A 25,104-nucleotide genomic window follows, 5' to 3' on the forward strand; every position below is an offset into this window, starting at 1 on the left:
AGCTTTGATAAACAAGTTTAATAATCCACTACTTTACAGGACAGTTATTTAAAATCTAGGCTTCAATAGAGAAATATTGTAAGACTTAAAATCCAATTTTCCAACACCAGCCAGGCTTGTTCAGTCTACCACGTATTGACCAAGAAGTTCAGAGTTGTGGTTTTGCTAAAAACCAAGCATTGTACATACCACAGTGAATTGCTTTCTTTTCACACTGTACTCTGGAGCCGATCACCAACACTCTACTTCCAGTGCGCGTAATGTCCACAGGCAGAGCCAAACACTCAGATTACTGCACCCTCATTACCCAGGTGATTAGTTTCAGGAAGCGCTCACTCTTACAACATCGCCTCACATTTCCAATATGACCTCCGATGAGATCTTTCTACTACTTACATTGCAATTGCTCTGCAATAAAACTGGTTTTCCCTACCAAAGAACAAGGCTATTGTGAACAGGGTGAAAATCCCTACTCGAGAAGCAACCCAGACCTACGTACAGGTTCTGGACTCCATATAAACACACAACTTCTTGCTTTCTGTGAAGCACACCACACAACTGCACAGAATTACCATTCTCCCCACTACAGACGTGAAAAGTGAGTGCACATACACCACAAATGAAAAATAAACTTGTTCCCTATTCCCAGGAATAATTTGGGAAATCTAAACCAAATAAGAAAAAATAGATTTCTATTTATTCAATTTACTCCTTGGTTTCAGAGAAGTTAAAATATGTGTCAATACAGACACAGCGCTTTTTCGTCCACAAATAAGAGAGTAAGCCTGCTATGGTTATGCAATTCAGAACTCCATTTCATGCCCACTCCATCGTGTTAATCCAAGTCAGTCAAAACCTGAACCTCCAAAGAAGGAAGAGGAATCTGTGTTGTGGAGAAAGTGACAGTTAATAAAGCCCACAACTTGCAAGTTTCATATGGGAAGAGCAAGTATCTTCACTTCAATCGTATCCGTGGTTTGAAGAGATGGTGCTCTCTGCTTCGACAAATAAAAGCTGTCAGGAGGCTGAGTTTCGTGCTGTCAGGTGCAGGACCCTGCCAGGCAGGTGAGGTGAGGTGATGTGCCAGGCCGGTCGCTGGAAGGCAGACTATCTGTAACGGCTTGCATCAGAAACAATTTTAAAAGTAATCTATCCTGAGTCCCCAGAATAATTCATTTTAGCAAAAACAAGACTAAGAAAAAGATTCAGAAATGAGGCATAGGACTGGAGGAAGAAGCAATTACCCAACAGTCATCAGCGGGTGGGGAAGCCTCCTCTATGGGTACCTCCACGTCCCCCTCTGAAGCCACCCCTCTCACCCCGAAAGTTAGTTCTGTTCCTCTCTCTGCCCCTTTCTCCTCGACCTGCTGAAGTCCCTCCTCTTCCTCCTCCCCTTGGAGCACCACCTCCCCGGTCAGACTTGGACTTGGGTGGTGGTGACTTGGGCCGAAGTCTCTCAATCTCTTCAGTACAGCCTGTCAGGTGGGAATTTGGAGCAGTGAAGTATGAAGAGTATGTTTCTGCATTGAAATTGCTGTTTGTGAGGGTGGGTCCTACAGTCAGCCAACCTATGGAACAAAACCAGAGTCAACACAAGCAAGAACAAACTCCATGCTTCAAGGCCATTACTGTCTTTTTCCTAGTAAATGACGTGATAGGGACAGACACTCACCTACATTGAAAGGAATGAAAAGGTCACCTCTGGGAAAGCCAGAGTTGTTGAAAAGATAAAGATTTTAGTTCAATATTTCTAAGGGCTTCTTATTTTCCCATTTCCCCCATGGCTATTTCCCCACCAGCCCCTCTGGAACCAGACTAAAACAGGTCAGTAAAATCGTCTACTTGAAAAATAATGTCATCATCCTCCTCCTCCCGTTTTTAAAAGGCATTTAAATATGAATTAGATAATTTTTGTCTCCAGAAAGAAACCAGTTGTGACAGTGCAGCCAGGAGCACAGCGCACTGGAAGCACATATGTGAAAACACAATAAAATAAAAATTCTGTTGAAGCCCACAGGATATGTAAATAGAGCTTAAAGAGTTAAATTAACCTGTTTATGCACAAATATTCAGTGGGCACTTCAACTTCACCAAATGAATCAAGGCAGGTAGACAATAAAAACAAGCATGTTCCTATTCCTTCCTATTATAAGCTAAAGTAGCATTTGGACATAAAATGGGGCTCAGACCACTTAAAAATGTCAGTGGGAATTTAATTTTCAGTTGTATCATGAAAAAAAAAGTGACCTAAACAACATGCTTACAAGGAAAACAGGAATAAAAAATGCCAAGATCAGTTTTTTAACACTGTTATCTTTACCCTAGGAATGTACATAACATTTACCTTGCTTCCTGCACATTTAAAAAGAAACAAAAAACTAAACAAACAAAAACCAGAGAGGTCAAGATTTCATACTTCACAGAGCACTCTGTGGTGAGTATAGGATTTAGAGTACGCAATGCAATTCCAGGGTAACTACCAAATTTAAAAAACACAACAGTTGAATCAGACTAACATGACATCAAGGTACAAGAATTTACTTACAACAGCGTTGAAGTAATACCTCACAATGTCATTCTACAAAACAAAACAGCCCCCCGCCACACAGGCACCAGTAACCAACTGAATTAAGACTGACATTAGCATAAAAATTCAAGTCAAAGAATAGGAATGGCCAATAATCACTACTCCATAGTTGTAGCAAGAGAGAAACACCACCTTGAAATTTATTTAGGTAACTTACTGCTTGCAGCTTGTATATGATACACATCCTATTCCAATTGCAGTATAATAAACAACTTTTTTTTTTTAATCAAAAGAATTAGCATTGACATGCAGCAAACCAGGTCATGGATGGACTTGCCAGCAACCTAACTGTAGTATCACTTGGCAGGATTCTATATGATGCTCCTGCCACACAGGCTGAGGATTCACCCCAAGACAGACATTCTTGCTAGGAAAATACACAGGGTATCTTTAGTTCTAGCAAAATTTTCTGCTATTTGATCACAAAGGACAGAACATCAGCTAGAGCAGAAATCACTTTGGTACTGTCACAACGCTGGGAGACCTGTCCAGTAACCCGTCAATCCCTCTGTTACTGAACATTATACTAATTATTTATTGGAATGGGAGGGTAGGGAACTTGGGAAATTTCTCTATGCAGTAGATTTTCTCACTCCTGAATAGATTTCCACTATAGAGAAGTCACCAAAAACCTCATCTGGCTTTCTGTGGTATCATAATCCCATGGTGGGCGAAATGGGGTTATATGCAGAAATACACAGTTATTCAGCTGATGCAAGTCCTAGCAGAAGAATCATGCACTGAGATTAACCATTATTGTCTCAGTTTCCATCAGAAGCCGCTTATTAAAGACTGTTATTAAAGTAAATTTAAATCTATCTATTTGACAAAAATAAACATAACAATTACCTGGTCGAATTGTACTGTCCCTTCCAAAAAGATGAAGACGGCGTCGTCCAAGGCAGAAATGCTCAATGATGTGAAAAATCTCTACAGGCTTTTCTATGTTGCCAATTTCAGGCTCTTCTGTGATGATTAAGTCAATATCAACATTAGCATGGATGAAGTCACCATCTGTACTGCGACGCACAGTTCCTTTAATGCCCATGAGGCAGTGCTCCTACACACACAGAAAAGTACCTGTCACATGCCGCACACACAGCTACAGCACAGATATCCCTGGTTTGAACACAATGGAGAGAAAAGGGCATTCTAGGCAGAGCAGATCCTATTCTTATACAGGGAAAAGTCTTAAGTATGAACTAAAGAGCTACCAAAAAGGCCTTTTCAAAACAAAGCAGAGAGTAGTGTAAGATATCTGGCTTGATAAACTACACTACAAAGTAGTAAAACTCAATTAGAGGCTGAGGTAAGATATTTGGACTTCTTAAATTACAGCAAAGTTAGAGCTTAAAAGTTGGAAAGGCTGAGAAATCACCACAAGGGAAGAAAGCACAAGGTAATGGCAAGAGTAAGGGAACAGTAATTACGATTAATACTTGTATCAGCATTCAGATCCTAACTTGCTTCATACAAATAATTTTCAAAGTTCTCAGTCATAAAACAGCCAGTCAGTGAAAATAACTTACTTTTTCATATTGTACCTCTGTTACAAAAGCAGCCTTCACCCTCAGATTACTTACTGGAAGATATCACCGCATCAAAAAAGTAAAACCACTATCTAACTGTCAATGCACTCTCGGTCACCCCCATCAGCATTGTAAGTGTTCTTTAACTGTAATATGCATCGCTTTGCTTTCCTCTAAAACACTGTAAATGAATTTAAGTGACTAGTATGTAGAATCTATGAATGAGGAATCACCAGAATTGGTTCAGGATGAAAAGATTGTTCTACAAACTCAGTTCAGAGTTCTGTTTCTGGGAATATTAAGCTCAGATGAGCAATCCTCCTCAGTATCATAAAACACTGATTCACTAAGCGCCACCAGATGGCTCTAAAAAAAAGTTGCAGACGAGTGTGTAATCATTTCCAGATTTTTGGCACAGGTTTTAAGAGTTAGTCAATCAATACATATGAAAGGCAGAATAGGTGACTATCAAATCTATGCAGTTGGTCCACTGTACCCAAGCTACAGGGGTTCTGGACCTTAAATTTAACTAAATAAAAGGGCAGAATACTGCTAAGCAAATTACCCATCAAGCAAAGCCTTTTCAATCTAGTCTTAAAGAGAACTATCCAAAACATTTCATCTTTATAACCCCTGGAATGTCATTCATTAGTACCTTAGATTCTGTAACAGGTGGCACAGCATAAAGCATTAATCTACAGAGATGTCTGAACTAAACATAATAGGTTAGCGTTTGCTGTTGTAATCATTGGTAAATACATCTTGCACAACAGACTATTTATTTAGTCAGAATAAACTAGTTCAGTTTTCAATGTTTATAATAAATAGTGACCTCAGCCCAACCTTTGGGCTGACCAGAGAAATTCTCTAATACCAGAAACTATTCTCCTCTATTAAAGTGCCCCCCAAGTCCTCCTGTGTTAGTTTTAACTTCTCCCTCAAGAGCGACCTGCACATATTTACAATACTATATGCAATAAATATACAATATTTATACTTAGAAATATTTATAACTAATACAACACATTTTCAAACAAATTTCAGATTAATGTAAATGCAAGTCAAACAAAGATTCCTGATATCTTAAAGGGAAGCCTAGACTCCTAAAAAATGGCAAATCTGAGACAGAGTTAAGGATGTTTAGTACTAATGAATGCTTAATGAATGTGGAATGAGTCCTGAGGTCAATGACACTTTAAATTATTAAATTGTCAGCCAACTCACTTTATTTGGTAAAACTGCCACAGTAACAGCCACATATAGCCAAAACAATTCTTTATTAAGCCTATTTACATTAATCTAAGTTTTTGAATAACATACATTTGAGTCTCTTAAATCAGAATACTTTTTTTTCCTCTGCAACTTCTTCAATACACAACACATCCCTAAGAAACTGTTCAATTTAAACCAAGCTGACCGATTCTGTCACTTCAGGAAGATGCTGACTGAGCTATGGTCCCTAACAGCCCTCCATCTGGTTCAGGCTCTAGGCACGTATGTGGACATGTATATTTAGAACCATTAGCCTGTCTTCCAGAGTTATTTTTTATCACCACGTCCATTTATAACCTACATTAAATTTAGTCAAATTCTACTGCTAAGTTTAGTTCCATTTAAAAGGTGTTACTTCATCAGCAAGTTTTCTCCTTTAATCTGGAAATGAGCTTGTGTTTTTACACAAAAGGTATTCAATACCTAATAGACTAACTGCTTATTTACCATTCACCCGTAACTGAAAAAAGAAGTCAAATGCAACATACAGTAACATTTTCTATTCAGTTTCCATTTTCCCTCTCAGGATTTCATTCTTGTTCCACTGGTCTATGTAGATGAAACCCTTCTATACCTCACACTGACTAAAGTCAAGAAGGGATTGGTGTTCACCATTTATCCTATGAATATGTTTATTTCCATACAACGTACTTTGCAGAACACAGCTCTGAAGTCCTCGTGCCTGCTTTCCTGCAAGCACATCACAAACTGCTGTGGAACACCGGGTGTTTCCTTAGCATGAAGAGACAAGACGGGAACAGAGAAGAAATTGAGCCAAACCTTTACCTTGGTCCTTTGGAAAACAGCCTTAGGGTCCAGAGTCTTGGTCTTTCCAGGATTGTTCTTATTCGTTTTAATCCAACAAATGTCCTCACATCTTCTGTAACCCCACTTGCGTAGACACTAAATATTATAGACAGATAAAACAGTTCACACTATGCCAAAAACTTAAGTAACATAAATTGAACACTCAGATAGGTTATTGGCTTTTCTTAGAGCATAGCTGGAAAAGAAATTTGTCACAGATGAATGAAATAGTTTACCGGCATAACTGTACTATGTTTTGTGAAACTGCCCCCCTCCCGCCCCCCAGTAAAAAAACAACCAAGAGGCTTAAGTGCACAGCAACTTGTTTATGTATCACCTTTTAAAAAAAACCAAACTAAACCACTGCACAGATCCCCTATGGAATTCTGCATTTATTTTTACCTAGTGACACTTAAATTTAATCAAAACCAGTCTGAACAACATAGTGACCAGCTGCCTCGGCCCCCTCTCAACTAACACCTACACTCTGGTAGTTTTTCACATTAATGTGAAATTCTATAAACAAGAAGATAAATAGCCAAAAGCCTGTGCTATCATTTTGTGGCCTTTCCTGTACCTGTAAAAAGAAACTATAAAAAAAAAAAAACCCAACAGAAAAACCATGACCTTTTTAATCCTTAACTTGTAAATGTAGTCTTGGAAAGGGAGGAAACTTGTCATTAAGGACTCAAGCTCATTTGGCTATTGCTGCGTTCAAGAACTGTCCAGCTACTATGAATATCTCTACGACCAAAATCAATCTATTCAAAATAGCTACTCTAACCAACCTCAGAATGAAAAGCACGTAAAGCAAACATTCACAACTACATGTTGCCCTTTAACAAATGCCATATTGTTTTAATGGAAAGTACTGCTCAAACTAAGCAAAGAACATTTCAGCACAGCAAGAGCTGACTGGAAATCCATCCCCAACGCAAGTGCTGCTACCCTGGCATAAGGAAATATAACTCTAAAACTCCAAGATCTTAGAGGGAAGTAAAACTTTGTACAGCTCAGTAAACCTACTTAAACACCAGGTGTTTTCTGAAAATAAGTAGTGCTACACACACAATTTTATCTCACTTTATAAAATAGTAGCACCTTTCTACTAGCATGAAAAATTCTGACAGAAAACTGCCAAGAAAAAAATAATGTTGTAAATGCACTCAACATGGCAACCTGCTCCTATGGCAACATGCATACATCAACAACAAGACAGCAGTACAAGCTTTCTAAACCCTACAGAATTATGCTTCCTCACACAGCCACAGCAACTCATCTGGAAAATAGCAGTATCTAAACAGTTAATGCCAGATACACTTAAATTTACTTAATCCACTTAAAATTACCACAGTAACAAAACATCTTTCAGCAGTTACAGTTGAGAATTCTATACAGAAAAAGTCAATGATAAAAATAAACTCTTAAGCCTGTCCCTGATAAATTGAATTAAAAACATCATCTTACCACTCGGCCAAGATCCAGTCCCTCGCCTGAACCGCACCATAGAAACACAAATGACCTTGGGGCTGCAATTTCTTCAATTTCCAATTTCATGATCTAATAACAATAATAGTAATAAAAGTGTTTCTGAATTAAATATAAATCACCGATTATATAAGGAAGAATACTTATTAAGTGTTGAAGCATTATCACAAAAAACATCAGGAAGCACTTTTTATTCAAGATATAACTCTGTGTATCATTCACAGCCATCCTCTTAAAATTTTCCAGAAAGTATGTTGTAAAAGTTACCTTATCAGTATCCAAGTGCATGTTTTTAACACAGCTAATGACCAGCTTAATTATTCTTTTTAACAGAAATTCTATCTATAGAAAATTCTAGACTTAAAAGACTAATACAACCCACATGATGTTTATATCCTAAACCTCTGCTTCATTTTACCATTCATTAGTAGCAAAAAAAATTTTAATAACAGAGCAATAGTGCTCTGTTTCTTTTCAGCCCTGGAGTTACTTCTGTGAAGACACATTTTTTATAATATGCTTAATTCCTATTGCTATATAGTAAAGACACTCTCTCCATTTTCACTTTCAAGAAAGAAGCAGCAAGAATTTATCAGGACAGTGGTTCAACAATGACAGATGAGTAACATTCAGGATGAAATGACTTCAGATGCAAAGCATCTGTTACTTATTAGAAGTTGAAAAGAGTCAGCTGTAACTTGCTATCACATCAAATCAAGCTTCATTCAGTGCCACTGTGAAGAAAAATAATGCAGTAGAAGCCATTCTAAAAGGATACAACTCCAACACTTCCAGTTTTTCTGTTAGGAAAGAATGTTTTTTTCTCCGCATAATGCTGCCAGGCACCACTTTTGCCTGATGTAACACAGAAGCTACCTATTCCTTAACATGTAGTTACCTAGTCTCTTATCAAGGCATGAATTTGTTTTCAAATCCATGCCTTAAAGGTGGATTGAATTTTATTTAGTTTTCATGACCCTTTAGTCTGACTGATTTGCTTCTGAAGTTACGCATGTGCAGGTTCCAGCCTAAGGAAAAACTAAATCTAGTTTAAAGTAACACCACCATCGCCCTCCTCCAAACTGCACAGAACATAGATACAAAAATCTCAGCAACACATGCTTCAATCTACTCATTCACTCATATTATGACGAATTTGCTGCTAATGCAGATGGAGTGCTGCATACCTTTCAAATAGGGTCTCTAAATAATAGGTATATATTAGCTGCATATTCCCACCTGTCAAAAAAGATCACATCTTGCACATTAAGATTTATCCTTGTTCCCAAAAAAGGATCAGAAATCAACATGGCTTCAAAAAAAACCCTTTGAGATGACTAAACAGTAATGGAATACATAAAAACAAGAACAAAATTCCACAAGTAAGGTTTATCTATTTTGTTAGGCTTCTCAGGATTACACTTAATTTGACTGTTAAGATTTCCTACCTAATCAATGCTTTGGAGAAAGGAGGTATGTCAATGAAGCATATTCATCTACTCTTTGCCTAGAAGACCAGCATATTAAAAAGCATACCTTAAAAATCTCTTTGAGAATTTCAAGAAACAAGGGAATATTTACAATGGATATTCTGAATTTCAACAGCAAAAGCCAAACAGAATAGAAAACTCATGAAATTTGAGGGTAGGGAGAAATCCCACTATTGTTAGATCTAAGTTTTCAACCAGGAGAATAAAAAGGTATATTTAATTCATTAAACTCCTCAAAAAAAAAAAAAAGTCTTTTAACAGAAATAGCGTAGCCATGCATACAATACAAAACTTAGTTTTTCTAAGAATCTAGACTTTTCTTTAAAAAAAAAAAAACAAAAAGCATACCACATTTTTCCTTAAAAACAAATCTCTAAAACATTGTGATACCAAATTAAATCCTCAAACTGTTTTGCTTAAACACACGTATGAAATCTTTTTTACAGCAAGAGAAATACTTGCATCATCCCAGGTCCAGCATTTTTCATTGGCAGTAATGCCAGTCTCTCGGTAGTATTCTTCAAGTGGTGGTTCTAGGAGAATCACATCAAATTTAGACTTCAGTTCCCTAATATCAAAAGCTTCCAAATCTGCTTGTAAGTACCTGTTTAAACAAAAAACGATAGATTGCTTGGATAAGTTTTAACAATGGTTTGAAAATTATACTCCGCACAGCACTTCTGTGTAGCTCATATAACTCAAATGCACTAAACCCAAAGGAGATGCATAACGTGTTCTCACTTAACTTAGGCTAGATGCTGTTGCATTAGATTTTTTTAAAAGTAGTCTTTCTCTCAATAAACAGTTTTTAGGATTCTAATTTAGCAAGCAGGAAACAGATGCCCACACGGACTGTACAACAATATCTAGTACAGAATCACTGAACTCCCTGTACATCCATGGAGTACACAGAAGAAAACATCAACGTTTAAGAAGCAAACACTCACTGACTGGTTAACAGACTTCTATTTTGCTTCACTTTGTGAAAGTGGTATAATTTTAGAATTGCCATTTATTATGTGTTATGTTCAGAAGATTCTGAACACTGGAAATGTGGTTGCTTTTCATATAGGAATGTATTTCTCCATCCCTATAACAAAAGCATACTTCCACACAAATTGATTTTATTAAATATACACTCAAATGCACTCTTAAGACTGGCCTCCACACCTGTCTGCCACTCATTGCTGTATTGCTATCAAAAAAATTACACTGCCCTTTCATCAATACCTTAAAAAAAAAGCTGATTAGCAGACCACCACCTCCCCCTTCCTAAGGAAGTGTCTGGAAGAGACTATTATTCCGTAAGTGTATTTGGTATTATCAGAAGGCAGCATTTGATTACTATTTTCTCCCCCTTTGTGCTTTAAGGCTAAGAATGCCAAAACACACCTAACTTCAAAATAGCAAGTTGAGTTTTGCCGTTTGTAGCTCAGTTGTTCAGACAACTATTTCAGAGTTTTTCACATTACTATTATGAAATAATGCTATTTTACTCAGTACAGATTTGGACAACAGTATATTAAAAGCATTAGGTTAACATCAGATAGCTTCAAACTCCTGGGAGTAACAAGCGGCATGCTTATACTAACATTCAGCAAAAACTCAGAAGTAATTCAAAGTTAATAGGACAAATCACTTCCAGCCAGCCTAAACTTTTTTTGGTCTTGAAACTACAAAGTAACATCTGATTAATGGATACTATGATAATAGCCGAACAAAAAGATTACACAAAAAGATCTGTTACAAGAACAACTAAGGTTATATTAAGAGGCAAATTTTTTAAAGCTTTTCTTGTTATTGTATACTGCATCATATCATGAGATTCACGATCATACAATGTTCTTTTAGTTTCCAAATTAAAGCCTGCAGCCCAATCAGTTGACAGTTCGGTCTTAAAATCAAAGCTTTAGATACTGTAAATAATCACACACTGGAAAGAAAACCTAGTTTATATACTATGTTAAACATCTAGATTAAAGTAACAAAACCAAACTTATTTTATTCTTCTGAAGTTTCAGCTGATTAATTTCTATATACAAACAGAAACAGAAAATGTAAATTCTGAGCAGGTGCTAAAGATAGAGATTTGCAAAGCAGACAGCTAACTTCAAACAGGTCTGGAGAAGAAAGGCATTTTCCACAAGAACACTTACATGGGAGGAGTGTTAGATTTAGATATCAGTTCATCCTTCAATCTGATGAGCTCTCTAAGTTTTGGATATTCTTCAAACCTATCTGCTAAGCCTAAGAAGAAGAAAAGATGAAGTTAACAACTACGTCCAGTATTCTGAATAGGTCCAAATGTTAATACATAGCCTCATTTTAAATTTTGTTAGAACAAACCAAAGCCTTCAAAGCAGTTATTTTATTCAGTACTTCACAAAAGCCTTCACCCAGTTAATTATGTCTGTTACTGAATGTAGCGTCTGTGCCCTAACCTTCTCTAGAGCACTACAGTATAAGAGTTCACAACTCCTTTAATCAGAAGGAAAGAATCTTTCAAGTGCCAGAATAATGAAAGTTATTTTGTTATCCCCCATCCATATGTTCATATTAAGATCTAATTAACATTCACTTACAGAATACTCTTATTTAACCTTTGAAGACTCTTTCTAAGGAAGCAACTAGGGTGTGGCTGGTGCCTAACAGGGCTTAGGCACCCCGTATATTGAGATTTGGTACTCTTGTGTCAGTCATGAAGATACAAATACATGTATATTTATTTATTGGGTTCCTAGACTTAGATTTATGATGCTAACTTTCAAACCTTTCATGTGTACAGAAACAAAAGGGAGAACCCTAATCAGGTTTTCTGCAGCAAACTTTTTAAAAAAAAAAAATACCAAACAACGAGCAAACTTTTCAGTATATTACATTGCCCCTTCAAGAAAAAAAAAAAAGTAGACAGTATGTTTTCTTTATTGCTAGCAGCAAGCTCAGCACAAACCAAAAATTATCATTCTGTCTCCCAAGCAGTTTCAGTTCAACCTTAAGAGGAGTTATTTACAAAGCTTCCTGTTCATTTAAATTTACAACTTTAAATGGTCCTAATCCATTGGGGAGAAAAAAAAAAAACACCCAAACCCACAAACCCCACAACCCTTCATAAAATCATAGAATTGTCTAGGTTGGAAGGGACCTTCCAGATCATCAAGTCCACCCATCAACATAACACTGACAAAACCCTCTCCTTATTTTAATTCAAACTTCTGAACCCCCAATGATAGCATTGGTCTGATAAAAGCAAAGTTCTTAGTCTCTAACCTTATCTCTTATTACATGTGCATAAAACACCCAGAAGTTACTTTCTTTCTTTTTCCTTAAATACAGAACATCTTAAAAACATCACTGTGTTCTTCTGATTTCCACTGCTGTGTTGCTTCCAACCAGTGCAAGTCAAGTACTTCCACTGACCAGCAGTGACCAGCAGAAATGGAAGCCAGTTATCAGTAGCTAAGCAACAGATGCAAAAGAATTTTCAATGCAAATGACTTCACTTGTTTTTAAAAAAAAGCCCAACAAACAAAACAAAACCCACAGGTAGGTCTCTCCCTCTCTTCCAAAAGCAACATCAAAAAGATTTAACTGGATATTCTGGAACCACTACTTTTATACAGCTTTTTGTAGGGTGATGTCCAATTACAAACTAGCACCTAAGCAGAATTTTGATCGTCAAGTAGGAAGTGCACACTAACCTATATGCAACTTGACCTACCTCATCTCTAATAAGGGGTCTAGACCAACTGCTGCTGATGCAGCATAATTTCCATATTAAGACTCATAACAATTTGTCCTGTCCCTTCCGTAATTTTTATTCAGCAGAGGTATCAGATTAAATAACATGGGCTTGTCTTTGTACTCATCTTATTTCAAAGAACAGTGCATAACTATTTCAGCTACATAAATGTGAAGCCCAGATACTTTTCACATAAAGACATAACTGAGTCAAAACGGCCTGTGTTTCATACTAAACATCCAGATGTGTTTTACAGAAGCATTAACAAAATATAGAGAAGAAACAAACTAGCTGCCTCAATAGGCAAACAAAACCTCCTTGGGTAGCATCTATAAACGCAACACACTTGCCCTGACAATCTTAAACTTGATAAAATACAGAGATCTGTTGCAGAAAACTGCAAAGAGGTGTCCTGCTTTTTTGAGAAACCAACTACCTACCAGGCACCCATTCTGGGAAACGGGACCAAACCATACCTTAGAAAGATTAAATTCAGGCCTAATAAAGTAAGATTTCAATTACAAGTTCTGTGATGGCTGGATCAACATAAACTTAAAAAATAACATCCTCTAAACTCAATAATATGTTGGGCTTTCTAAAGAGTTGTCAGTAGTTACATAATTTAGCTGGTAAATATTATCCATACTGCTTACTGACTTAAATCTAAGCAATTTCTATACAATCTAGGAAACAGCTGAACTGTAAGTCAGTTATTCAAACTTCCAAAGGTTTCAAGATCTGCTCACTAGACTCATCTACTTTCTGGAACCAAAAGAGCTAGTTTTGAAAAAATCTTCCAGGTAAAATACTTTCAAATAAAGCCAAGAGAAAGAAGAGCCGTGGTAATAACCACCTTCTAACTGATTAAAAATAAAATTATTTGTGTAAATTTATATATTGATATATATGCACACGGAGAGACAAAACTATGAAGTATATATGTATCTACATTTCCCAGTCACTGTAAGGAATTAAAAAGGGGACCAAAAAAAAACCAAGTGCTATGGAATAAAATGAGTTATCTTCCAACAGTTACTGACTATGACATACCAACATCTCTGATGAAGTTCTGGGGTCTGTGTCCTGTATCCACAAAGTGTTGGCAGTAATCGTTGTGTGGATTTAAGCTTTGAGTTCCCTGGAGAAGAGAAGGGAGTTCAGTGAGAGCAACAGGGAGATAACCGGACATATACACACACACTACATGTGTTAGTCTGACAAATGAGAAAGTAACAGAATTTTTTTTATTTTCAACATGCCTCTATAAGCACACTAGTCAAGACCGCCATTGTGGTTTTAGCTCCAAATCATGCCCACCACTACTACAGCTCATTGCAAGTTGACCCAGATCTTTACTCAGATCAATGTAAACACCAGTTACTTTCATACCTTTCACAGGAAGCTTCCATACTTTTGAATTCCAGCCAATTACTTCAAACTTTAAAGCTATATTTCAAATACCATCAATTGCAGAAATAGTTTAACGCAACTATGCCAGCTTTGACTAGACTTCTAACTGCAAAAGCAGTTTACCTTAAGAAAGGTACTGGAATCTTTGTAAATCTCTTCTTCATAGGGCAGGTTCTCTTCATCTTGCTGCAGCTCTACTTCATCCTTGGAAATAAAGTAGATATTACAAGTATCTGAAGCATTTACAAGGATGCAAGATCATGCTGTTTCTCTCCTCATTATGATTCTGCAGTCTTAAGGAAAGAAGTGAGCTGTCACAAACAGAAGTCTCCTAAAACAGCAGATCATGAATGTTTCCAACTCCAGTTTTGCAGGGAAAAAAAAAAGAATTACCTATTCCCAGAAAGGTCTGCCTGTGTCTCATTAATGAGGAGAGTTACTGGAAAAGTTCTCTGAAAGAATAAAATACAAACCCCTTCATTTTTAGGCCCTGACAGTCTACCTTGCTTTAAAGGTATAGAACTTTTCATTTTTGTTCCCCCAAAATTTTACTCCTTAGACTAGAGCAAATTACATATTTTGATGAAGTCTTCCTGTAGTAGAAAGTTTGTACATTTATATCCACTCAATCATCTCTTATGTTCCAAGCTGAGCAGCTGAAACCATCTTCTTTATATAAATCTGCTAAAAGTCCACACTTCGCAGATACAGCATATGGTACAAGCCAATATTTCATTTGGACTGTCCTTAAGAGTAACTTTAAAATTCCCATTTTGTAGTCCCAAAATTTACAGAAAACAGGAATTGTATTGCAACAATCTTTTTCCCCAGTTCGTGTATCACCAACAGACAGATTTCTGGAATTCAGAAATCTGTGACACTGACATACTCTGAATATCCAACATAGAACTCAGAACAAAGAGACTCGCTTCTCCATGTCACTTTCTGTTTTCCGTTGATCCTGAAATAATCCAGTATATGCACTATATATAGATAAAATTGAAGAACCACCGAATAAAGAGATCTACCATGTTTTTGTAGGATGCATGTGCTCTTTCATACGTTATTGATTACAACATAAATCTTAATCAGTTAATATAGTGCTTCACGTGAGAAGAAAAGCAGTCCCAAAAAAGGGAAAGATTGCTATCAGAAATAGTAACAGTGTTTACAAGGAAAAGGAATAAACAGCAGGCAAGTAGCAGCAAGTGTTATTCAGAAAAAAAAAAAAGCTGAAAGCTTGAGTTTTACTAAAAGCTGCTTACACCTGTTTCTCCTCTTCCATCTTCCTCTAAATCTTAGCCTTCAGATGTTAGATACCTACTTCTGAGTCATCCCAGTTCTATTTATGCCTTCATAAATGATTAATAAAAGGTCTTGTGGCCAGAAACAAAAAGCCCACACCACCTACTTTCAAAGGGAAAAGGACAGTCAAAGCAAAGACACAATGAAATTCACAATAATACAAGATACTAGGTTCTTGTATATTAATCATCCTCGTTTCCCAAGTCTGGTATATTGTTGCTGAGTCAGGGAAACAAAAACTACCCACAACATTCAAGCACATAGTTTTTTTGAAATGACTGGAGATACATTAAGCAATTACAATGATTCAACCAAGTAAGACTTTTTCAGCCTCCAGAACAGTGGCATGGAAGCATTCCAAGCTTCCAGGCCAGTGCTTGCAGAAACAAAGTAAAAAGGTGCAGTATCAAATTAGGCTGGCAGACAGCAAGTAGTATTTTTGTACTTCATACAATGTTAAAACTTGAACTCTTTGACACAGAACACTGTTGATACCAGACATTTATACAGATTAAAACAATTGAGTAAATTCACCTGGGGAAGGGGAGAGGTGGAGCAGCAATCACAACTCTGAGAAGGCGATGAAAAGCCTGGGAGTGGCAGCAGACAGCCTAGTCCCATTATCTGTCACTTCCAAATACAGACCTGGGAGCTCAACTAACCCTAGTACAACTGCTCAATTCCACAAAAACAAGAGTATTGTAGTTCTTTAGAACCACAATTCAATGTTCTGACTGTAAAATATCTATTGGCACATCTGTTCCCATATTTCCCACCTCTATGGTTTGCAATGCAGAGTCAGGCTCCAAGACAGAAGTCAAGCTGCCAGCATGGAAGCTTAACAAGCAGCCTTGCAGCCCTTCATTTTCGTATCAGCCAGATGCTTACTAAGAACTCTCACTAGAAATTTACACTTATTTTACAAAAAAAACCCCAAAAGCAAAAAATAAAAAACATCACCTTTTTTTGCATCAGAGGTTCCTAAAGGGCTGAGAGATTAACATACTTCATCTTTAATCTCAAAAACTGCTCTCACACTTCCCCCACATAATCAAAAAGTCAATGTCACTGTTCAGCCTTTTCTCAAAAGGGCAGCATAAGGCATTTAGGCATCATCAGCTCACTTCACTTTCCATTTGGAAGACTAGAAACTGACAGAAATCCTCTACAGTACCCGACTATATTTGTTTAAAGGTATCATGCCTACATCCACACTCTACACCTGTAGACCTTGTGCCATCACACTGTGTTGTAGTAACAACAATGTTGCATCTCCACAGTAATACATCTTCACCAGCAATTACAGCTCAGGCTCCAGCTAGAGCAGTTGAGGTCTGAGGACACATTCATTTCCACCAAATCTGAAGTCAGGGCACAAAAAATTTAAACCACTTCAGGACAATTACCTGATACCATCACACAGAACACAACACGGCAAGTCAGGGTTTTAGAGACATACAAGTCACCTTACACTGAAAATACTAACCTCTAATTTTCCTATCAAAACTGACAAACTAGCAATATTTGTCTGTAGCGCTAATAGTTAAATCTATTATTACTTTTGTCTATGGAGCATTGAACACAATCCAGTAGAGCCTGATACTATCAGGATCTAAATTTTTGTATCAGTTCATATTACAATACCTAATTTAAACAGGCTCAAAGTACTAACAAAAAAGTTACATAAATACAGATGGGATTTTATTAAATTCTTATCTCCTTGCCAACAGAAAATTAGCAATGTCTGCAGAAAACAGCTGATGAGTCCACTATAGATGTTCTACTTGGGGGTTTCAAGTTTCTTAAATCTATTCATCTGCCTAACTGAAATTGGGCCGAGTTAGTGCTATTAAAATATTCCTCAATTTCAACAATATAGCAAGAGTCTGGCCACTTGCATGCCAATAAAGAAAATGTTAATTTTAAGATTCACATGCTTTGCCAAGTGAAGTGACTTATCCGTGTATATTTCACAGAAAAAAAATATTGTTTTTTAACCACATACTTGGTGAAGGAGCAAAATCAACTGATGAGATCACTAAACTGAACATAAAAACCCCACTTCACAAACAGTGCATGTACTCTGTAAATCCCTTCTTTGAGATGATGAAAAAATTGGTTTGCTAAACAAGATGTACAGACTAACACCTCACATGTTAAAAAGAATGTCTGTCCACTTACAGATAGACTTTAAAAATTAGTCACCAAAAAATGTCCTGTCATACATTAACTTTTTGGTTTAGTAAGAAGTAAAATAGACATTGTCACAGAACATAAATGTAACACTATCAAGGCCTCATATTTCAAAAATTACTATTTTTAGCATCCAAGAGAACAGTAGACACTGCATTATTTCATAAATGCACTGACCTTGACTCTACTTAACCACACAAGCAAGATTATTAGGACAAGTTAAAAAAGAGAGAGGGAGGATATATGCTGCAACAAGATCACAAAGCAAATCAGGAACACAGCTGTATCATAACCATGCCTTTGTTTAACCTCCTTTCTCTGCCACTCATCTTGGACAATGCTCTTGGATGAGCATTTGAAAAACAGAGCATGAAAGTTTAACAACCACTCATTCTCCAGTGACCCTGGAGGAATTTTATTTCGGTTTTTTTTTAACTGAACCTTTCCTGGATATTTTGGATACTTAAAACATACCCCAAACTAAGCCTCTTATTTCCATTCCCTTAGAATCCCTTATTTCTTCCATTCATCCAGAACTGCATTCCTTTGCACTTAACAGGCAGGTTGGAAGGCACCGTCAGCCTCCCTGTATCTCGTCCAATGGCCTGCCTCATGCTAAACACAAGCTTTTCTTCTGACACAAAGAACTTCTGGTAAAGATTTTTTTTTTTGCATACCCAAGCACGCACACATTCTACCATTTCTTCCGATACAAAACAGCCAGCCATGGCACACTGTCATTCCCAGCAGGCACTATCACCTAAACCTACCCTGCTAGAAGCAACAGTAAATTAAGCCCCCAAACATTGGATTCTGGTGAGTGTAGAGTTGAACGTACCTAAGCCATGTCTGAAGAGAACCACTAAGTGTCTATGCCCCCTCTCTTAGATCTTTGCAGGGGAAGACATGAAGGGAGATGCCACTGAGGGACATATATTTTAAAGTATCTATACACATCACATTTATTTTTATTTATAAAATACATCTGTGTGCATATAACTCCATCAGAGACATATGAACACCAGAGAAAAAGCATCTTTTTCTTTTTTTTTTTTATTACCTTATATTCTTCAATCTCTTCCTCATCAGCTTCTCCCTCATCTGGGTATTTGCGTTTTGCATTTGGTGCAGAAGTATCATAAGCAGCCCTATAAATATCCCAAAAAAATCCACATATAAAACAGTATCTCTCTCCAGAGAGATCATTTCAGAAATCTCTGATAATCTGCCTTGACTACATGTGTCTGTTACAAGTTTGAAATTATTTTGAAACTTTTTATATAAGAATTTGTTCCTCTCTCAGTGTATTTTAGACCAGCACAACTTCTTAAGGACAGGACTCCTGCAAACAGGTATTTCACTTCCTTATTTTTCTGTTCTAAAAAGTACAGTTTATTTTAATCGAAGCAGTGCATCTACAAAATCAAGGCTGCTCACACAAGAAAATTACTGTTACGTGTGAGAATTTGTAAGCACTAGCTCTCTGTCCTAGCCATGTCTATTGTTCCATAAGAGCTCTTAAACTAAATTTCCCTGTAACTGCTCTTCGCAGAAGTATAAAGGCTCTAGGACAATGCAGGCAGCATACTCTAAATTCACAACTCAGTTTTGCTCCATGGTAGCCTTTTAACATAGGAAGCAAAAGTTAGCCTTGATTTCCATGCTGCTATTAGAAGTGAGTGACTAAACCCTACTCACCTTATTCAAAGTTCAGATTCGTGTAATTAAAGCATTTTCTTCCACTGAATAGTATGTTTTTAAATAACCGGTAAGATTTGAGAGCAATCTCATCCTATTTCAAAGGCTCGTATAACTGTTAAATCCCCCTAACAGAAGTTGTACACTGGTACTGACCGACACGTTTCTCTGGTTTCAGCAATCTCCCGCTGATCATCTTTGCTGTTGAGCACGGCACCGATACTGTCTGCGCTCTCAGCTCCTAACTGAACAACGGACAAGGCAGATTGAACCCACAGCTGCCACTGATTACAACCCACCCCACGCGCCCCAAACAACGGCAATCAGGAAGCCCAACGGCCGCTCTCTGAACTCCACACGCCCTACCAGCCCCAGCCAGGCCCCGCCACGGGCGGCCTGCAGGCCCCCGCCAGCGACCACCACCCCCACCGGGGCTGCGCGGCCAAACCGATCGGCCCTCCGGCGCTCGCCGTTTCCCCGGCACCCGGGGCCGGCGGCAGCACCGTTCTCTTCCGTTACCGACAAGCGACCGCCACAAATCCGCCCCTCTCCCCCCCCCTCCCGCCGCCGTTAGCACAACCGTTACACCTGAGGCGGCGCGCGCCCGCTGCCCCCTCCCCGCGGGGAAAAGGCGGGGCCCAGGCACTCAAGCGCCCGCCGGCGGGGCGGGACCCGGCCTCGCGGCCGCCACCCGCTACCTGCTGCGCCAAGAGCTGCCGCCGCAGCTTCTGCCGCTCCCGGATCTCCTGCAGGCGGCTGTTCATCGCCGCGCGGCCGGCCTCCGCCGCCCCGCCGAACCGGGCTCCCGCCGCTGCGTCACTTCCGTCTCCTCTTCCAATGGGGCGGCTGCGGCGGCCGCCTGACGCGGCGGCGGCGGCCATGTTGGCCGCAGGCAGCAGCGCTTGGGCCGGCGGCGCCCGGGGATGGAAGCGGCCCGGTGGGGCCCGATGCGGCACGCCGTGCTTGGGGCCGACCGGCGAGGGAACGGGGTGGCCGAGCTCAAAAGAGGATAGCTGTGATCTACACATAAACCCATTATGTAGCGTCATATGTTGGCCTCCAGACTGATGGAAATCGGGTGTCCAGGAGGCACTGAGCCTGTTTTAATGTGATTTAAGTGTTTTTCAAGCCTAGGTGTTACGTTCAGTTTCATTCAACCATTGCAATACAAGGTTCGTCGCTTACTGCAGGCGACCAGCTGTGCAAAATCTTTGGAGAGCTCTTTTCATTAAGATTCATTCCCAGGGGATCTCACAGCTGTCACAGATCACTGCAGTTCGTTACAGTGGGGGGACCCATATCTTAGTTCTACATACAATGGCTTCTCTCTCGAGGCCAGACTGCTACTTCTCTCCTATTCATCTCCCACCCTGGTACATCCTTCATATCCCATTTCAATACCCAGTGTAGATAACTACACTGTGGGTTAACCTTCATGTTTTGCCTACACCTTTCTGATTGTTTAAAAAGTTCCAGTTTGAGGGATTTTTGCAAAATTTTTAAAGCATTTTTCATCTGAAATTCGGTCTCTTTCCTGCTTCATCCTTTCCCCTCTCTCTCACTGGCTGTGAATGTATGTGATTTATATTGCATGCTGATTTCCACTCTGACAGCTATTCATATTACAACAAGAATGAATATTGAAAAAAAGGCCCACAGTCTGCGTTCAAAAGTTGTGCAATAAACTTCAGCTCCTAGCATCTCACAAAAGGAAACTTAACAAAAGAATAAACAAACATTACAAATTATCTCAGCAGTTATAATTAATGCTAATATTTGTTCTCCTGAAATACAACAGTTTTTCCTGTAATTGTCAGACCCAAAGATGTGGACCACAAGAGCTGAAAAGTGACATTCAGCTCTGGTGTTCCTCTACTGGTATCCTAGTGCCAGTTACCATCACACTTGGCAATACAAGCTGTTATTCTCTTTTTTTTTTTATGGTATACATATCAATGACATTACCCAGGTAAAACTGAGAAAGACACATGAGGAGAAGGAAATTAGAGCAGTGCAGACTAATGCAGAAATAAACTATTTCCAGCTATTCACATTTCTCAGTGATAGAACATCCTAGAAAAATGATGGAGCTTTTAAATGTTGAAAACCCAAAATACCAAGAGGTGGTGTTTTATCTCCTTAGGCAATACATTATTAGTTATAGTGTCCAATCTGTGGAAATGCTACGGAAAAAGAAATGCTATCTCATACTACTGCATGCTGCTTTGATATTGTTGGCTGTAATGAATACAGTAGAAGCCCCTGCACAGTAACAAAATCACTTCCTCCTGGATGTGATATGATGAAGTTTGTGTGAGCCTACACTCCGTTTTTAGAACTGGTTGCTAAGATGAGCTAATCTTTACAAACACTAATGGCTATGAAATATGTTACGGTATACGCATACACCGTATACAATAAAAAGTTTGTATTTTTGCAGAATGCTCCTTGCCTTTCTTATCTGTGTATGCTGTGGGTTTGGCTCTCTGAGCCTCGTACACAGTCTGGGGTCTGTTTTTTTCTCTTGAAGTATCAGGCCAAATTCTGCTGGTCCGGAGTCAAGAACTACACATACACATATACTGTACCATAATCCCATCTATAGGTTTGGGTATGATCACTGATATTAGTGTTTTGATCACATCATGATTCTCTGTGGTCTTGAACCTTATGGAATCATCAAAAAAACAATGGAATCCTCTAATCCAGCCTCATATCCTGATGTCATCCCTGACGTGGTGTCAAACCTACAAATACGCAGTGCTGGAAATGCATCTAATCGGGCCTTCTTGAATGGCTACACCCCAAACTGAGCATTCAGCTGCAGATGAAGCCTTTCCCAACACTATGTGAAATACACACATACTCTAGTATGTGCTGCTCAGGGATCTCAGTGCAGTTTTCCTTTTTTTTTTTATTTTTGTTGCAACTAATTACTTGGTTGAACTGCATTCAGCTCTGATCCATTATCCAGATTTTTTCCTTCAGATTTATGAAGCCTATTGTTTTCTCATCCTGTTTTTATTTAACTGATTATTCCTGAGTACATCACCCTTCACTTCTCTTTATTGACCTGCATTCAATCTTTTTAATTATTTCTATTGTTGCCATAATTTTGAATTAAAAGCCTGTCCTCCAGTATACTTGTACCTACTTCCAACTTCAAGTAGGTGTCTCCGAATATAATAAACAGACATTCTATGCCACTTTGTTTAACCATTTATAGCATTATAAAATATCTATAAATCACAAACAAATAATGGTAGAATTTCACACTCATTTGGGACTTGTGTTATACTGACATATATTCAAGTCTAGTCTACTCCATTTAGCAAAAAAACTGCTAGTCTATTTTCTGTCAGTAGAAATTATGGTAAAAGTTACACAGAATTAGGCCCAAGCTGCTTAATTTATCACAGCTGTCTCACTTTAATTCTTCTCTACACCACAAACCTCAAACTAAATTATGCCTAATTAAATGCTCAATAAATTAATACATTAAAAGCACTGAATGGACCAAATAGATGAAATAAAAGGGAACTTTCTCTCTTAACTCAAAACAGAAGAATAGAAAACAGCATGGACTAATATCACATTCTTCCTACTGCATGTCCCTCTTCTCCATGCTTTTAGTCAAGCACCTAGATCTACCTCCTGTTTTAAAAAATATCTTTAAAAGTTGTTAACCTCAGTTTTGGGGCCCATTTTGAGTAAGTGATAGTACCCATAACACCTAGTGATTGTGGCTGCACATGCTTTTCCATCTCTGCCTTAGGCTGTGTCCCTAAAAGATGGCAAATCTGACTTCATGAGCATACTGCAAGAACACTACAACCACGAATCCATACAAACTCACTGCAGTAGTTCAAATTTTGTTTAAAAATCTTATAGAAGTAATTTAGTAGCAGCAGAGTTTTTATTAGGCCAGTACTGCTTGTCCTTAGTAAGCCAACATACAGCTGAAATAGAGCTGTCATAAACACAATGCCATACACTCTGGATATTTTGACAGACACGTGCTGCAATTTCATACTTCATCTAGATCAAATTCCACTACCATCTGACCCAGTATTGTACATGTCCTTTGTAACGGACATGAAGCCTTGATGTTGCATGTTGCTCACAGCACAAGAGCTGCTGCCTCTACACCAACTGATCATAGCCTACGTGCTAAACTGGAGGTGACTATTGAAAGGAATTTTGAAAGAGATTATTTAATTCCTTTGGGTTTGCATAACATTGTATTTCATTCTACTTTGTCAGCAAAAATAAGTAACTTGCACACAAATGTTTAAAAAATTATAAAAATAAACTCATTTAGTTTCTTAAACGTTCTGAGAACATTGTTCTGGCTTCTTCAAGCACTGTCAAACACTGCCAGGTGAGCAGTAGTATTGGAGCAGAGCTAGAGAAGCTTTGGAACGAAACTGTGTTTTGCTGAAACACATGGATGCATCAAGAGAGCATTTTAAGAACCAGCACTGAATTTGTTAAATTGCTGGGAATGAAAATGATTCCCACTTTTAAAAATCCCTCTAATGGGCATGTTTTGTTCTAGAAATGTCACAAACTACCAAAAATCTACAGAATCTATTCTTAATTCAAGACATCCTATTTACAACTATTTAGACTGGACATGAGGAAGCATTTCTATATCGAGTGTGGTCAAACCCTGGAACAGGCTTCCTGGAGAGGTGGTCGCTGCACCAAGCCTGGCAGTATTCAAGAGGTGTTTGGACAAGGCCCTTAACAACTTGCTTTAACTTTTGGTCAGCTCTGAAGTGGTCAGGCAGTTGGACCAGGTGATCCTTGTTGGTCCCTTCCAACTGAAATAGTCTAGTCCCCTCTCCTCCCCTCTCCTCCCCTCCAAATTCATTGTGTTCATTTCTATACCAAAAGGTAAAATTTCACCTTTTAATTTGGGGTGGGGAAAAAGAGCAATCTGTTTTACATTTTTTCTTTTACCCATTGCAGAAACTTGCTAGCCACTGTCCACATACTCCAAGGTAAACCATATACAGCAGTGGAACTCAGAACTGAGATTTTACCCCATGGTTCCCAGACAATCTGGGCATTTTGACTCCCATAAGGACACAGATGGTTGTACTGCACTGTCACAGCTCACATGAGCCCACCCGCCATTAAGAGTTCTACGGAAGTCACTGGGACTATTCACACAGAATAGACAACAACTATTTAATGTGAATAAGGTTGGCACAATATGACCCTAACTCATCTTCATTACTGTTTATTTTTTGTGGGCTATAATGACTTCCATTTTGATATCTCTTACTATCAAGATTTAGAAGCTAGGTGTATGTGATTTCAGAGATGCTACCTTGCATGCTATAGTCATCCATATAGCTTGCTAACAGTTACATCCATATTTTAATAAAGAGATTAACACATCCCTTTTTTTGACAAATTCAGTCAATCAGGGCAATTAATTGACAATTCTCCTTTTAAATTAGTAAAAAAAATTAGCCAAAACAGTCCCCTGAACCCCCAAGTCCCACTTCACTTAGAGATTAAGCATTACTGGCTTCCTGTGAGGTTCAGAGAATGTGTTAAAATACAACTGGCTTT

At 38.3% G+C, this 25,104-nt stretch overlaps 1 protein-coding gene across 1 annotated transcript; it reads right to left on the reverse strand.

Moving 5' to 3' along the window:
* Positions 1-20,405, reverse strand: METTL14 (methyltransferase 14, N6-adenosine-methyltransferase non-catalytic subunit). The gene is made up of 11 exons (XM_074154795.1): positions 20,217-20,405; positions 19,675-19,763; positions 18,881-18,968; positions 14,446-14,526; positions 13,963-14,050; positions 11,330-11,420; positions 9,636-9,777; positions 7,663-7,755; positions 6,175-6,291; positions 3,437-3,647; positions 1-1,568 (listed from the first exon to the last, which is right to left on the reverse strand). Exons 1-11 carry the CDS (start codon positions 20,397-20,399, stop codon positions 1,255-1,257), a joined length of 1,497 nt encoding a protein of 498 aa, XP_074010896.1. The 5' UTR covers positions 20,400-20,405; the 3' UTR covers positions 1-1,254.
* Between the last annotated feature and the right edge of the window lie 4,699 nt (positions 20,406-25,104).

The sequence above is a fragment of the Numenius arquata genome, chromosome 10, assembly GCF_964106895.1.
Source record: "Numenius arquata chromosome 10, bNumArq3.hap1.1, whole genome shotgun sequence".
Classification (NCBI taxonomy): domain Eukaryota; kingdom Metazoa; phylum Chordata; class Aves; order Charadriiformes; family Scolopacidae; genus Numenius; species Numenius arquata.